The 17,914-nt window shown below is 42.3% G+C and overlaps 1 protein-coding gene across 3 annotated transcripts in view; it reads left to right on the top strand.

Annotated features, from left to right (window-relative positions):
* SPTBN5 (spectrin beta, non-erythrocytic 5) overlaps positions 1-17,914 on the top strand; it is a 404,631-nt gene that overhangs the window by 128,296 nt on the left and 258,421 nt on the right. For all 3 annotated transcript variants that reach the window (XM_077464540.1, XM_077464541.1, XM_077464539.1), the window contains exons 25-26: positions 5,697-5,897; positions 13,789-13,905. In XM_077464540.1, the coding sequence (XP_077320666.1) occupies positions 5,697-5,897; positions 13,789-13,905 (318 nt within the window). The remainder of the gene's footprint in view (positions 1-5,696; positions 5,898-13,788; positions 13,906-17,914) is intronic.

The raw sequence follows: 17,914 nt of genomic DNA, 5'->3' as shown, positions 1-17,914 counted from the left end.
CTTGCACACTAGGACAGAAAAAGATTTGTAGAACAACTGTAGACTCATGAGTATGACCCTTTGAGTTGGTAGTCTGACACCAGTAAATTCCAGAATCATCTACATATATTAGCATTATAAATTCTCAGCTTAGCTTATTTTTTCTACTTGTGGGCTTCACCAGTCTATCATTTTAGGCTCTCTTAAAATGCCATTTAAAGTCAATTGCACCCTAAAATCACTTAATCCCCTTGTTTACTAAGGTGCAATTATAAACATCTTAGGTTTAAAGGGTTAAAGAAAGTTCACATCTGCTTCTGCAGCTGAAAGCTTGGTATGGGTTCTTAAACCCAGGGATTAGCTTTCAAGTAAAAGTGATTCTGGCGGCTCTTAAGATGCATTTAAAAAAAATAAAAAATAAATTGTGCGTAGTGCATATATATGAAATTGACTGCAACACCATAAAAGGAGGGAGACATTGGGGGTATAATAGACCTCATAAACCCCTGATGTCACCATAAGGAAGAGCTGTCACCTGCCCATGCTAACACACTGGGGTTTGTTAGCCCCCTTGTCATAGCAACAAAAGATAAATGAAGGAAAAAAAAGTGTTAAAAGTGTTAAAAACATAAATTATAATGAGGTATCACTGCAAAAGACAGTGTGAGAGCAATAATTCTATGTCAATATTTTTATTAAGATTTTATGAAGAAAGGAAGAGTATACAACTCTTATGCCATGTACACACGATCAAACAATCGGGTGGAAAAGTCTGGCAAACTCAAGGGGGCCCCGCCTACCTGGAGACGTGCTCAAAAAGAGCGGACTTTCCTCCGCGTGTGTGGACGAGTCTGTTCATTTCAAAAGTACGGCGGATAGTACGGCGGACTTAGTACGCTGTATAAGTCCTCTGAAAAAGTGCCGTGTGTGGGCAAGTAGCCCGTTTGGAAAATCCAGCGGACAGTCCGGCGGGAAGTCCGTCGGACTAAGTCCGCCGGATAGTCGGCTACGTGTGTACGCGGCATTACACAAAAAGTAGTATCAAAATACAGATACGATAAGGTCCCAGAGCACAGGTAGCTGGTAGCAATATATCCATATCAGATAGCAAATATGGAAACCACAGAAGTCTAAAGTAGAAAAGGAAAAAACAAGAGAGAGAAAAGAAAGAAGAAAAAAAAGGTGGGGAGGGTAAAAACGGCAAGGGAAAGTTGCCCAAGTGGTCCGTCAGAGAGCCCACTGCCCTGATCCGCACTCTTCAAGTGTCAGAAGGTTGGAGGTATTTAAGTCAAGGGTCCCAAACATGATCAAACTTGGCAGACCTGTCTTTCAGTATGCTGACCAGCTTTTCATGTAACATGATCCAAGTCAACTTACTTTTCATTCCCACCAAGTCTACTACCGGTTTCCTCTTGGCAGACACTATAACGATTTTTGCCGCAAGAAACATAAAGTAGATGAGAATCTGGGTATGTTTGGGGATTTAGGCAACCAGCTCATTGAGAAGGGCCACTCTTGGATTCCTTATAATTGTTTATATGTGTCACAAAATAGATCAACGTATGACCTCCCACCCAGAACCGACAAACCTTCGACATGTCCACCAGGTATCAAACATCATGCCCGTCTCACCACAGCCCTTGAAACACAAGGAGGAGGTGCATGGATACATTTTAGGAACACGATCCAAAACCATGTACCATCGAGACAAGACTTTGTAGCTCACTGCCACCAGATCCATATTCATAATGCTTTTATATGTCCGTGTGGACCAGGAGAACCAATCAGATAATTTGATTTCCTGCCCAAATCTCATTCCCATGCCAACATACAGGATAATTTTCCAGTTGGATAAACAAACAATTAGTAGAGCATGGATATGCTTCCTCTCTGAGTCTCACCATGAAAACATCTAGACGCATAGGCTGTACGTACAGGGCCGTCTTTAAGTCATGGCAAAAATTGCCAACTATCCCAATTTAAATTCCCTTGTCCATTGAAGTTTTAGTCCTGTGCTGTGTCCCAATATTGCAGTGTGACGTTCTGGTACCCAATGCTGCCCAGCTCTGCCCTATTGTTGTATACAAGTAATTCACCTGTAGACCCTGTGTTTACACGTAAATAACCCACATTCATATGTAAAGCAGCATCATTAGTAAGTAAATAGATGCAGCCGGCAGCATTGATATGTAAATAAAGGCAGCATTCATATGTATATCATGCTCCCCTGCAGTGAGGTGATGATGTGCTGTAACCTCTAGCAACTAATCAGTGAGCCATAATGTGTGCTGTAACCTCTAGCAACCAGTCAGTAAGCAGTAATGATATGCTGTAACTGCTGAAAACCAATTGCAATTTCTGCCTGATCTGATACAGTAAACTCATTTTAAGTCTAGCTGCTATTTATTGTATGTCTCTGGCCCTGTGTACGTATCGTAATATCATCAAAAACCTTCTGCACCGAGCGCAGAAAATGCAAAATCTGTTGCAGTTGGAAGTTCTCAGACGGGGGCATCTTCAACTGCTGCACAAAATAAGACAGAGGGCAGAATACATTAAATTGACCTATTCTAAACAGACCCCTATTGACCCACCGCTGAAAGTCAATGGAGCTACCGGAGATGGGAGAGATCCCATAGCTGCAAGGAGTGAGAGAATGATGGACATAAGATCGGTGGACGCTTCTTGAGTGAGATCCACAATGAGAAATCAAGGGGAAGAGGGCAACAAGCCTGTGCTTCCAATTTTACCCATTTTCGTTGATAAGAAGAGAGCAATAATTCTAAGGCCATAATTCATGGCTAACTCTAAACCAGGAGTAGGTAACCTTTTGAGCACAGTGTGCCGAAAAATGTTATCAAAGAAATTGAGCATGCCGATTTTATAACAAAAATCACGAAAATGATTTTTTATAAAGTAAATAAGGTAAACTACTTTAGTAGTGAGAAATTAACATCCTGCACTCTCAGCCCCAATTCCTGCAACTCCACACCTCAGATGAGCCCCAATTTATGCACCTTCACACCTCAGATCACAGTTCCATCTGCAAATCTGTTTCACCAGTGTACTCCCCTGCTCATCTGCCCCACCACTGTAACCCCCTGCACATCTGCCCCACCACTGTACAACCCTGCCCCACCACTGTACCCCCCTGCTCATCTGCCCCACCACTGTACCCCCTTGTTCATCTGCCCCACCACTGTACATCCTGCCCATCTGCCCCACCACTGTACCCCCTTTCTCATCCTCCCCGCCAATGTACCCCCTTTCTCATCTTCCCCACCACTGTTCCCTCTGCTCTCCTGCCCCACCACTGTAAAGCCCTGCTCATCTGCCCCACCAATACACCTCTTTTACATCTGCCCCACTGCTCTACCCCCCTGCTCATCTGGCCCAACACTGAACCCTCCTGGTCATCTGGCCCAACATGGAACCCCCCTGCTCATCTGACCCATCACTGTACCCCCCTGCTCTTCTACCCACTGCTGAACTCCCTTCTTCCACCACTGTATCACCCTGCCAATCTTCCCCACCGCTGAACCCTCCTGCTCTTGTGCCACCTCTGAGCCCCTCCAGCTCATTTTCCCCACCGCTGTACCCTCTTACTCATCTCTCCCACCTCTGAACCCCTCCTGCTCATTTTCCCCACCTCTGTACCCGCCTGTTCATCTGCTCCACTGCTGTAACCTCTTCTCATCTATGATATGCAGAATGGTGAAAAGAAGCAGAGATGAGACACACCTACCTGTCCTGGCACATTCATCTTGCTGATCCACCTCTTGCATCCAGCCCACGTGTTTGTATGTGATGTATGTAATGCATGTAATGTATGTGATGTCACATACAAGCATATGGAATGGATATGCAATGATGAGCTCAGATCAGGGACATTTTCTGAAAGCAGTAGGCCTGTGTGCAGGATCATACTGTAAGTTGGGCCCCCACAGCTGAGAAAAATGGTTGGGTGTGATTTTCATTGTGCTGAATACTGGCTGTGGCTTAAAGGGACACAGAGTGCTAAGGGTTCAGTAGTAAGTGACGCAAAGGTTCAGGAATAATTTCAACAAAGCTCCCAGAAGTTCAACAGTAATTCCACAAACTGTCACCCGATTGTGGTTTTCTCAATCACAGTGAAATCCCTTCTTTCTGAGATTGGTAGTGGCAACCAAGCGAGTCATCTTCCTCCAGATGGTGGACGGGGCTAGCAGGACTGTGATTGGCTTTAGCAGTGGCCAATGACAGTCCTCCTCCTCCTGGAAACAGGGACCGCCCCCTCCTAGCAGAACTGCACCCAATCTCTTCCCCATCACAAAAGCTGAAAATCGTAGCTACAGCAAAGTTAGGGAACCAAACAATGTTTCCCATCTTTTACAATGTGTGGGGGCACAGTGCCTCTCCCTCAGTGCAGGTGCGGCGTGGGAAGATCTGAAACTGAAATGCATTAGTGCCTCAGTGACACTTCCCTGCGCTGCTCTGCTGATAGGGAGGGAGTCAAGTGCCGGCAATAGACACTTCGCATGCCGCTTGCAACACCAGTGTCGGGGGTTGCCTACCCCTGCTCCAAATTGATAACTTATAAATATAAGTGTTGATAATGGGGTGAATTTCAGGTACTATCGTTTTTCTTGATTTGATGGGTACATGCAACCTTAAAGAGGAAGTAAACCCTGATGGGTTTACTTCCTCTTTTTTTCCCTGCAAAGGTAAAGCATAATGGACTACTATGCATCGCATAGTAGCTCATTATGTGTCACTTACCTGACACAGGAGCCAGCGAAGTCGCCGCTGTCACCTGTAGTCCGCCGCATCCATCTTGGTTGTGGCGTCTCTCGCAGCTCCGACGAATGACAGCGGAGAAGCCGCGATGACGTCACTCCCGCGCATGCGCACGGGAGTCGCGTCTCGGAGCTCCGACGCTGCCATTCGGCGGAGCCGCGATGACGTCACTCCCGCGCATGCGCACGGGAGTCGACAAATTAGGCAAATCCATTCTTGGACTTGCCGCATTTAGTGCGCCTGCGCGCCGCTGTCTACGGCGCATGCGCCGTAGACAGCGGTGCCCATTTTCGGGCAAATATCTCCTAAACCATATAGGTTTAGGAGATATTACTTGGACCTACAGGTAAGCCTTAATCTAGGCTTACCTGTAGGTCAAAGTTGTTTGGAAGGGTTTACTTCCATTTTAATCCTTCACATGTTTGGTATCTATTTACTTGACACAATCCCATTTTTATATGTTAGAAAAAAGTAGGCATAAAATTGGGTTTATTTGCACTAAAATTTATTTTACTTCATTTTTTCCCTGAAAATCTGAATTTGATAAACGGCTGCGCAAATATTGTGCAATGTAAAAAGTTGCAACTGCCACTATTTTATTCTGAAAGGTCTCTGCTTTCAGAAAATCTTTAATTATTTGGGGGTTTAAAGTAATTTCTAGAAAAAATATGTAGATCTTGTGTATGAAAAAAAAAAATTTGCCCTGGCAGAATAGTAGTTTATTTCACCTTCTTTACTGATGCAATGCATTAAGTCAAAATGTTGAAATTTCATTGTACTTCCATTGCTATGTATGCATAGGAGTCTTCTGTTTTTTTGTTTGTTTTTTGAGAATAAGAATTGTATTAAATACATAATAGTCTTCTGTCATTCTGATGCTCTTGCTCTGACCCATATTGCTATATGAACATAAACAAACAAAACTTCTTCACTGTTTACAGGAGTTACAAGCAGAAATAAATGCTCACACCCAACAGCTGCACAAAGTTTTGGAAATGGGCAAATCTCTTATTGCAAGCCATCACCCGGAATCTCGCAATATAACTGAGAAAAATAAGCAACTACAAGCTGCCTGGTCAGAGCTGGAGGAGGCCTGGGAGAAACGCACAAGACACCTGCAAGAATCAGTCAGTTTTCATCAGGTGAGATATCTCTTAAAGTAGAACTGAAGGCAAAAAGATAAAAAAAAATTGGATAGATTAATGACCCCCTATCAGGTTTTCCCACCATCTGTGTCCCATAGGGGAGATTTCCTTTCACATCCTGCCACATGATCACAAATGGAAATGAAAGGAAATCCCTCCCCGGTAGTCATCAGGGTCACCAGAACTATGGTCCACACTGGAGGACTTCCCTTCTATTTCTGTTCTTGTAGCCACCTTTGCTGCGTACACACGATTGGACTTTCTGGCAGACTTAGTTCGGCGGACCAGAATCCGTCAGACAATTCGATCGTGTGTGGGCTCCAGCTGACGTTTTTTTCCCAAAAGTTCGATGGACTCTGCTTTCTAGCTTGCAAACCATTCGTCTGTATGCTAGTCCGTCGGACCAAATCTGGCGCAAGGGCAGCTATTGGCTACTGGCTATTGAACTTCCATGTTTAGTCCCGTTTACATCATCACGTTCAAAACGAACGGACTTTCGAATGACTAAGTCCGCTCGTTCAGAAAGTTAGGTCGTGTGTACGTGGCATTAGAGTTTGGTGTTGTCTTTCATTTTCCATGGTAATGGTCACTAGGAGAAAAAAGATCATAAATCTTTTCAATGTGGATATACAGTGCCTTGCGAAAGTATTCGGCCCCCTTGAACTTTTCAACCTTTTGCCACATTTCAGGCTTCAAACATAAATATATAACATTTTAATTTTTTGTGAAGAATCACCAACAAGTGGGACACAATTGTGAAGTGGAACGAAATCTATAGGATTTTTTAAACTTTTTTAACTAATAAAAAAAATGAAAAGTGTGGCGTGCAAAATTATTCGGCCCCCTTGCGTTAATACTTTGTAGAGCCACCTTTTGCTGTGATTACAGCTGCAAGTCGCTTGGGGTATGTCTCTATCAGTTTTGCACATCGAGAGACTGAAATTCTTGCCCATTCTTCCTTGCAAAACATATCGAGCTCAGTGAGGTTGGATGGAGAGCTTTTGTGAACAGCAGTTTTCAGCTCTTTCCACAGATTCTAGATTGGATTCAGGTCTGGACTTTGACTTGGCCATTCTAACACCTGGATACGTTTATTTGTGAACCATTCCTTTGTAGATTTTGCTGTATGTTTGGGATCATTGTCTTGTTGGAAGATAAATCTCTGTCCCAGTTTCAGGTCTTTTGCAGACTCCAACAGGTTTTCATCCAGAATGGTCCTGTATTTGGCTGCATCCATCTTCCCCTCAATTTTAACCATCTTCCCTGTCCCTGCTGAAGAAAAGCAGGCCCAAACCATGATGCTGCCACCACCATAATTGACAGTGGGGATGGTGTGTTGAGGGTGATGAGCTGTGTTGCTTTTACGCTAAACATATCGTTTTGCATTGTGGGCAAAAAGTTCGATTTTGGTTTCATCTGACCAGAGCACCTTCTTCCACATGTTTGGTGTGTCTCCCAGGTGGCTTGTGGCAAACTTTAGACGAGACTTTTTATGGATATCTTTGAGAAATGACTTTCTTCTTGCCACTTTTCCATAAAGGCCAGATTTGTGCAGTGTATGACTGATTGTTGTCCTATGGACAGACTCTCCCACCTCAGCTGTAGTTCTCTGCAGTTCATCCAGAGTGATCATGGGCCTCTTGGCTGCATCTCTGATCAGTCTTCTCCTTGTCTGAGCTGAAAGTTTAGAGGGACGGCCAGGTCTTGATAGATTTGCAGTGGTCTGATACTCCTTCCATTTCAAAATGATCGCTTGCACAGTGCTCCTTGGGATGTTTAAAGCTTGGGAAATCTTTTTGTATCCAAATCCGGCTTTAAACTTCTGCAAAACAGTATTACGGACCTGCCTGGTGTGTTCCTTGGTCTTCATGATGCTCTCTGCGCTTTCAACAGAACCCTGAGACTATCACAGAGCAGGTGCATTTATATAGAGACTTGATTACACACAGGTGGATTCTATTTATCACCATCAGTCATTTAGGACAACATTGGATCATTCAGAGATCCTCGCTGAACTTCTAGAGTGAGTTTGCTGCACTGAAAGTATAGGTGGCCGAATAATTTTGCACGCACCACTTTTCAGTTTTATATTTGCTAAAAAAGTTTAAAATATCCAATAGATTTCGTTCCACTTCACAATTGTGACCACTTGTTGGTGATTCTTCACAAAAAATTAAAATTTTATATCTTTATGTTTGAAGCCTGAAATGTGGCAAAAGGTTGAAAAGTTCAAGGGGGCCGAATACTTTCGCAAGGCACTGTAGATAGCATTACAAATCTGGCAGGTGTAATAAATCCTCTTCACTCTATAAAAAACAAAAAAAAAATGTCTTCACGTATATACTTTTTTTACTTGAATGTTGATTAAGAAGTTTTGTCATCTAAGCCCTTGTACACACGGTCAGACATTCCGATGGAAGGTGTCCGATCGGACCATGTTGTCGGATAATCCCACTGTGTGTGGGCTCCATCGGACTGTTTCAGTTGGTTTTCCAACTTGTCTATAAAATTTTCCGACAACATGATCCGATCAGACTTTGCCTGATCATGTGTAGAGAATTCCGATCGGACAAAGTGCTACGCATGCTCAGATCAAATTCCTAAACCAAAGCTATTGGCTACTAGCCTGAACGTAGTCCCGTCCTAACGATATAACGTTATCACGTTAAGTACGATCGGATTTTCTGACAACTTTGTCCTACTGTGTGTATGCAACAGTTTCGGACAAAATCCGTCGGACAAAATGCGACGGATTTGGTTGTCGGAATGTCCGACCGTGTGTACAAGGGCTAAGAAGTAAGGTGTGAAAAAAAAACACATACAAGGGAAAGACAATAGGACAGCAGTGCGGAAAGCCTTACCACAACAAAAGAATTAAAACGGTTGCAAAGGCTCTAATTTTTTTCCTAAAATTGAAAAGAGGTTATATACTTATCTCCTCTTCTGAGGTCCTTCGATTTTTATTTAATCAGTACAGCAAAACGAGGGGGGACTTTGTTGGACTTAAATGAAACGTATGTAAATATGTCTCCTTCCCTGATTCAGTAGGAGAGGACAAAGAGAAAATGAATGGGACTTTATATGAGGTATGTGCGGCAACAGAAAAGCAGTCAGTGTAAAAACACAATGTTTATTGCTTGAATGATTACATAACATGTTAAAAACATGTTAAAAAAATCCATTCATGGGTTTGTATCCATCTTGACAACATGTAACAGACATTGTATGTAGAACTGGCAACAACAACAAATTGATATTGTATATATAATAAATATATGACCACTGCATCAAGATAATACATTGTAGGAAAAATATATAACAACCACCCTGGATGACATGGACCACCTCAGGAGCAGAGTATAAAGATCAAATCCATATATATAAAACCATCTAATGAAGATGAGAGGCATCAAATAATCCCTACGCGTTTTGTGGATTTATTCCATTCTTCAGGGACAAATGCATTAAATAGAAAAAAAAAAGGGAAATTACAAAATATTGAGGTTCAGCATGAAACCTCAGGTTACCTACCCACTCATTGTAATAGAGTGGGGCTCTATGGGTGAAAGAACAATGCATAAACAGAAGGCAGACTAGCAGAGCTGCCTAAGGACCATGAATATGAGACACCGGGGTATGGTTACTACGGCAAGAAATTACAAAATTGTCTAGGAAAAATATCAAATTTTATTGGTAAAGAAAATCCAAAATCACAACAGTAAAATGAAAAAACAAGAAACCACACACCATCACCAGTAAAAAGACAACATTGTCTAATATTCACAAAAATTGCTTCGGACCCCACACTCACATAAACACAGTTCAGATATATCCAATGAAGCTATCATATAGCAACTGGGATGCATTAAATATCTGTGAAAAAAACACAAAAAAATGGAAAATATTATTGTATAAAACAATCTAGCAAGGGTGCCCGACAAAAAAATAATAGTAACCAAAGGGAGGAGATTGCTTCTCCCCCTTGGGTACTTACATAGGAGCTAATTATGAAGTGGTGAGATTGCCACAAAAGTGCAGCTCAAGGCTTCTGTCACAGGAGCTGAGGTACTGGGACCCAAGGAGTGGTACAGGAGCATAAATCGAACCTCCACAGGAAAGGAATGTCCAAAGATGGTTTGTGTAGGCTCCAATGCTATTATTAGTATTATAGTACAACCTAGGTACAGGTCCGTCTGATTTTTTTTTTTCCAAAAACGATCGGATTAGCCCACACACGATTGGATTGTCCGACAGACTAATCCCTTCGGACCTAGTCTGACGCAAAGTCCGGTCGTGTGTACGTGCCAGTCTGAAAATTGTTTTCTCATGAAACTGAATCTTTAGACTTTTAGTAGACATAAAAAAATAATTAGATTTGTTTCTAATACTAATTTTGTTTCGTTATGGAATTTGTTTAGTTTGGTTTTTGGAATTCGTAAAATTTTGTTCGGTTTTTGATAAATTTAGTTTAGTTTTTGTTAAAATTTGTTTCATTTATAAATTTTCTAACAAATGCCAACTTTTCACAACGATTAAAATTCGGGTCGGTTGAAAAACGATTGATCGATTCAAATTCTGTGTGAAGAAATAGCTGGTTGTTAAGCAGCAGGCTGGGAAGCCGGCCACACACGCCCCACTGACAGATGAATGTAAAGATAAAGAATGCTGGCAATTGCTCAGCAATAGAAAAATGTTAACCCCCCCCCCCAAAATCCATACTAAACCCTTATCTGAGCATGCAGCCCGGCAGGTCAGCGCCCCCTCCCTCCTGAATTATACCAGACTACATGCCCTCATCATGAGGGGTGGGTGCTTTGGGGCAGGGGGGGTCTGCACCCCTCCCACTCCAAAGCACCTGTTCCCTATGTTGATAGGGATAAGGATCTCTCCCCACCAACCCTGGGCTGCGGGCGGGGGGGGGGGCTTATTGGAATCTGGAAGCTCCCTCTAACAAGGAGGCCCCCAGACCCTCCCTTGTGAATGGGTATCAGTTACATCATACCCGTACCCATTCACCAAAAAGTAAAAACCACAGGAAACCTTTTTTTTCGTGATTGACAATGGATTTTCATCAAGGGACACTATTTTTTACAATTCCTTTAATAAAGGAATTGTAAAAAAACAGTTTCCTGTGGTTTTTACTTTTTGACACTTTTTTCGGTGAACAGGTATGTACCTGATACCCATTCACATGGGGGGCCCCCAGATTCCAATAAGGTCCCCACCCGCAGACCCCGACAGCCACAGGCCAAGGTTGTTGGGAAGAGGTCCTTTTCTCCATCAACATGCAACAAAGCACCCACCACCCCATGCATGCAGCCTGTTATGGTTCTTCTTCCTTCTTCCTGACCTGCCGGGCTGCATGCTCGGAAAAGGGTCTGGTAAGGATAATTTTGGGGGGCCCCATGCTGTTTATTTTTTTAATTTTGGCGTGGGGTTTCTCTTAAAATACATACCAGACCCAAGGGGAATTGCTGGCATTCTTTATCTTTACATTTATTATTGTTAAGGACGTGGGCGGTTGGCTTCCTGGCCCGCTGTTTAACAACCAGCAATTTCTTCACACAGAATTCAAGTCGGTCGATCGTTTTTCAACCACCAAATTATAATCGTTCTGAAAAGTTCAAATTTGTTAGAAAACGAATAAACAAAATAACTGATTTCAACTAAATTTGTTACTATTTAATTCGGAGACTCGGATACATCCGAATCTCTGAATAACCCAAAATTTGTCCGAATTTGAATTAGGACCGAAACGAACTGCACATGTCTAGCTTTTCGCTATATGGCCAAGTCTTCAGTAAATGCACACTTTTAATAATGACATTTAGGCTATAGTCACACCTCTGCAGTACCCCAGCTTTAATTAGATGCCAATTAGGTGCAATATTGATGTGTTTACATGCATTCCCTCTCTCTTGCTGTGCACTGAACTAAAGCAAGATTTATTTTTTCACATACGACACAAAAATGCAGAGGTGTAAATGTAGCTTGACTTACAATTGAGCAGAACTAGAAGCACTTTATCGGTTGTCACTGAAATGGGAAGAGAGGACATGGCGGATGGGTTGAACATTCAACCCCAATTAATAGCTAGAAGTGATTACAAGCAACACACTGTGAGAACACCTTCATAAAGCTTTAGACTGCAAAGTCAGTATACACCAATAAGTTTCAGTATTTGTATTATTTATATCAGTCAGTGAGGCTCAATTTATTATGATAATGAATACATTCCCCAATTACATTACCACATATTGGTAATATTGAGGATGTGACAATAGCGACTAACTATAAGAAGAACGTGATGTGATAGCACCACCGTAACATGCCTCCATCCCTATAGTACACATACAAACGAAAATTCTGGTCATGGGACTTTAAATGAGGCATATCACAGAATAAAATTACAAAAATAGAAAATATATTATAAAGTTTATGCAAAAATTGATTGTAGAAGCACATTTCATGTTTAGCGAAATACATGGTACAGAATCAAAATGTATTCATGAAAATAATTAAGAGCTGACACAGGGCACATGATTATTGTAATGAATTCATAAGAAACAAATACATGGTACAAAAGAATAGACAAACGCATGATAGATATAAAATGTACAGATCAGACCATCTTGACGAATAGTATCTCTACGTGTTTCGTGGCTCATGTCCACTCACCAGGAGTATGTTGCCTAAATGAACTGTGAATATAAGTAATAGATGTGTAGAGGTAAGACTCCATTTTGTCACCCTATATGGGTAACAAAAAAATATATATAACAGAGTCCAGAAGCCTGATACTCACATGTCAGCTCAGAATAAAAATCCAGCCTACAAGATGGATGTGAGGGTTGCCAATTACAAAGTCTGACCAGGGGCTGAGGCATGGACATTCCGCCCAACCAGGGGAACAGCACAGGACCGGCCAGGAGGAAGGAGTGATCCATGTATGGGAAGCAGAAAAGCACATCTGACCAACACTGGTATGAAAAAACATAATAAAAAATATGTGGTTGAGTATGGGTAGATATAACAAACAGTGTATAAAGGTCTGACAAATGTGCTCCAACTGACCAAGGACAGCCTTGAAGGTGTAGATGGGGGTGAAAAACAAAAATGTGAAAAAGAAAAAAGAAATGGATGGAGTGCCATCACTGGACATCCTGGGGAAAGATGGTAAAGTGAACTAACTGTGGTGGTGCTCACAGCTAATACATAGACTGTGCACTACATATAAAAGTAAAGAGTAAAGTTTTGTGCTTGTGATTGTTTAGAATAAATTAGGAGGGGGAGGATGCATTTGTATAAGGGAGACAGAAACAGGCAGGAAATAGACCTCTGCTTTTATATCTATAAGGTAGCTATTCAGTAGGACCATTCCAGTCCTCCCAAAAAAAAGAAATTATACAGAAAATAAATTATTGTTGCACAACTGAGAAATGTCAGCCTTTTACCTAAATAAGAAATGAAGTCGTTGGGTTATTATGAATTTATGTATAGGCATCATGCCAATGAAGGTACTGAGTAGGGCCTGCCATACATGTGAATGGCTGTATTTGGCCAATACATGTGTAAACGCAGATGCTTCTGTGCATTGGCATTTACCTACACATGCTCTTACAAAGTATTTCCTGAACCTGAATCGTTCACATTTGAGAAATAATTAGTGTGCACATGTGCGGGTAAATGCTGGTGATTCAGCATTGGCATTCACATGAGTATGGTCATGTACAGCCATTCACTTGTATGGTAGGCTGTATGGCTGCGGCTCCTCAGGCACAGGAAAAATGCACTGAATGTTTGCTGGACATATTTTCAGTCTTTTTAGTGATCTATATGTGGATTTTTGACACTATGAAAATTTAACATTTTTTTCTGTATTTAAAAGTTCCTTCTTGATGTGTCAGACATGGATAGCTGGATCGCAGAAAAAATTCCACTGGTTAACAGTAAGGACTATGGAAAAGATGAAGATGGTACTCTAAGACTCATGAAAAGACACAAGGTAATGGACAGAACCATTCAACTTCCCAGTCCTAATAATATACAATAATGAGACAGAAATGGACCACTGCATGCTCAAATGCTTTGGACCTCCTCTAGAAGGTTGTGTCTTTATATTCATACAGTATGCTGATGGTTTTTGTTCTAGCTTTGGGTGTATTTTAAAGCAATAATAAACCCTAAAGCAAACATTTATTTTATTGCAGCTTACCAATTCTTAGATGTGATGACTGCTTTCTTTAGGCTTTCTTTCTTCTTTTTTATCTGGTCATCCAGTCTGTAAGTCTGTTGTATTTTAAAAGAGTAAGCTCTTCTGCAAATGTAGCAGTTAAAGTGTTGAGACAAAAAATTGACTACTGACAATGCTTTTTTTTTATTTTTCTGTTTTGGATAGAGTGTGAAAGGGTTAGATTCCCTGTTAAGTTTTTTTTATTGTCGTCTGTGGTCACTGCTAGAGATGTTCACTCCCTTATTTGTATAGGTGACCAATGTCATTGGTAGTAAGGCCTGTTTCACATTTTACATCTCCCCTCACTTTAAAGTGGTTGTAAATAGGGATAGGCCGAACGGATCCCTGTACGGTTCGCACCAGATCTTTCGAACACCTCGAAAGTTCGGACCCGAATAATGAAGTCAATTAAGTCAAAGGTACCCGAACATCAAAAATCAAAAATGCCCATTTTGAAGGCTTATATGCAGGTAATTGGGCATACAATGGATATAGGAGTCTTGGTCTTGCCCTGGTGGACATGTATCAATACAAAAAAAGTTTGTGAAAAACTTAATTTTTAAATGAGCAGTGATTTTTTTATTTTTAAAGGGAAAGCATAAAAATTAACAATTCCTTCCAATATAGTGCCGTGGGTGTCTCCTGTAAAGTGACAGATCCGTATTGCTGCAGCAATAATTGCAATTATAAAGCCAAAAAAAATAAAAAATTCCCTGCAAGCTGCCTTTATTTTGCTCAGCAACAGTTGGGGAGCCAGTGTGTATTATGAGACAATGTAGTGCACTGGGAACAATATTAGAGATTTTTTGGATACATTCTGATGTCACTTTGACTTTGGATAGAAGTAACGGGTACGTAAAAATTGGTCTTTGGCTGTCGGTGGTGCCTTCCCACCGTAAATCTATAGAGGTACTCTTGATGAAAGCAAGAATTGGCCTTGCTGCAAAAAATTGCAATGATATGCATCTGTCAAACAGGTGCAGAAAAATTACTCTTTGGGTGTCGGTGGGTGCCTTTTCCCCATAACCCTATAGAGGTACTCTTGATTAAAAGGAAGAATTGGCCTTGCTGTAAAAAATTGCAATGATATTCACCTGTGAAACAGGTGCTTAAAAATTGGTCTTTGGGTGTTAGTTGTGCCCATGAAACCTATACCAAAAACATTCTTCAAGATGAAATTATTATGAATACCCCCAAAGCTAGACAGCCTCAAAGTCCTGCAGAGATTCCACATCCCAAAAAGTCTTAATCAATTCATAGCTGGTAATCCAGGACTGATTAATTTTTATAAAAGTCAAATGGTCCACGGAGTCTGTGGACAGACGCGTTCTATGATCAGTAACAAAACCTCCTGCAGCACTGAATGCCTGTTCTGAAAGCACGGTGCAGCACTGAATTCCCGTCTGAAGCCTATGAAAGTGCCAGAATCCTCCTCCTCATTCTCCTCCCCTCTCTCCTGTGTGTTCTGTGAAATAAGAATGATTGTGGTGGGTGGTAGGGACTGTATTTTTTTCCCCGCTGCAGCAGACGGGGCAGAGAAATTTGGCAGCTACAGTCTACAACTGGTGGTGTGCTGCTGGCAGATGTGCTGCTAAGACCTGGGACACCCTGTGCTATGCCATCATCCTTGTCAGTGGAGGTTGCTGAAAGGTAATGACACGGTATTGCAAGGGCAGACTGAAGTGCATCAGCTACAACTTCACCTGGATACTCACAAACTCCTGGACCCGCTGCAATCAGGCTTCTGCCTGGGTCATGGAACAGAAACAGCTCTCCTCAAGATTTGGGATGATGCCCTCGAAGCAGCAGATGATGGAGAGCCGTGTCTCCTCGTACTGCTAGACCTAAGTGCAGCGTTTGATACAGTAGATCACAATACTCTACTTGTCCGACTCACAGAAGTAGCCGGAGTCCAAGACATAGATCTCCAATGGTTCGCGTCCTTCCTAGGAAATCGGTCACAGACAGTGAAACTAGGAAAATTCCTCTCCGAAACTCGGGCAGTCACCTGCGGAGTCCCTCAAGGTTCTCCTTTGTCACCCGTTCTCTTCAACATTTACATTCGCCCACTCCTTCAAATTATCAGATGCTCAGATCTCTGCTTCCACTCTTACGCTGACGACACGCAACTTTATTTCCGGATCAATGGAAAAAAGATCACCAACAACAACTTGAAAACTGCCTCAAATCAATAGAGGACTGGATGACCACTAACTCCCTCCAGCTGAACGAATCAAAGACAGAGCTTCTTATCTTACACCCAAATCATAAGCCCGCAACCAAAACCTCCAACCGTCTTTGGGCAGACTATCTCCCCAAAGACCAAAGCGAAGAGTCTCTGGGTTATTTTAGATGCACAAATGTCAATGGATGGGCAAATAGGATCTGTAGTCAGTGGATCTCACCATTTGCTGCGCATGCTTTGCAGAATCATCCCTTTTATCCCAAAGAATGACAAAGCAATGGTAGTTGGAACAATCATTAATTCACGACTGGACTACGCAAATTCGCTTTACATAGGATTACCACAATATCAACTTGCGCGATTACAACTGATCCAAAACACGGCAGCAAGGCTGATAACAGGAAAAAACCCTGGGAATCCATCTCTCCTTCCCTGAGGAGCTTACATTGGCTAACCGTAAAAAATCGGATCACGTTCAAGACCCTTTGCCTCATCCACAAATGCGTGCATAGAGAAGCTCCGCAATACCTAATGGAGAAAATAAATCATTACACACCAAACCGCAGTCTTCGATCAGCCAACAAAAACCTCCTCCTCGTACCCAAAGCCCGGTATAAATCCAAGGGGGGTCGGAGATTCGCTGTCCAAGGGCCTCGGCTATGGAATGCTCTACCAATCAACATCCGCCTGGAAGAAAATCACCTGGCTTTTAGGAAAAAACTCAAGACCTTCCTCTTTTAGCAGATGATCAAAGCTCGACACAGTGCCTAGAGGCGATTCAGTTCGCATTGTTCGCTATGCAAGTATTTCATTCATTCATTCATTCATTCAAGTGGGTAAGGAGGAGGGACAGATTTGTGCCCCTTTTATGTGCTCTTGCCAATGGGCTGAGTGGTTGGACATTAAATGCCTTGTTAAGCATGTGGTACCCAAATGGTTGGTGTTTTTGCCATGTTTGATGTGCATGAGACACAATTTGCAGATAGCAACAGTGCGACCTGCTGCAGATGTGTTGAAAAAGGCTGAGACAGCTGAGCTTTGGGGAGTGGGAGTGAGACAACAGCTGCAGAATGTGATGAAATAGGATGGCTGCTCTCTACTCTTTCCTGATGTCGGTCTCCTAGGGGTTGTGCTGCCTCACCTTCAGTTTCCTCCTCTGCTCTATCTGGCACCCAAGTCGCATCAGTGACCTCATCATCATCATCATCTCCATCTCCTCCATCTTCATCATTACCACTGGAGACAACTTGGCAATAAGCTGCGGGCTTGGGGAACATGAATGCAGATTTGTCTACCAGTGTTCCTCCCCTTCTCTAGGCTCATGTTCCTGTCATCCTCACCCTCAGAACCAACATCTGAATCCAGTAATGGCTGGGCATCATCAAGGGGCAAGTGGCTGATGCTGTGGTCAAATAATTCAGCTGACTCTCCAATGGCTGATGTTGGGGCTATGGCAGGAATAGATATGGACAAGGAGGCAGATTTATCCACTCTGGCAACTGTAAGGGACTGCACACTTATCTCTGCTTGTGTGACAGAGGATGAGTAGGATGAGGAAGGTTTAATAAGCCGGTCCACCACCTCCTCTGCACGCTG

Source organism: Lithobates pipiens, unplaced genomic scaffold (genome assembly GCF_037356315.1).
Source record: "Lithobates pipiens isolate NorthernLeopardFrog02 unplaced genomic scaffold, aLitPip1_a1.2 Scaffold_30, whole genome shotgun sequence".
Classification (NCBI taxonomy): domain Eukaryota; kingdom Metazoa; phylum Chordata; class Amphibia; order Anura; family Ranidae; genus Lithobates; species Lithobates pipiens.
The sequence above is the reverse complement of the archived record's forward strand: the minus strand, read 5'-3'. Positions and strand labels throughout refer to the sequence as shown.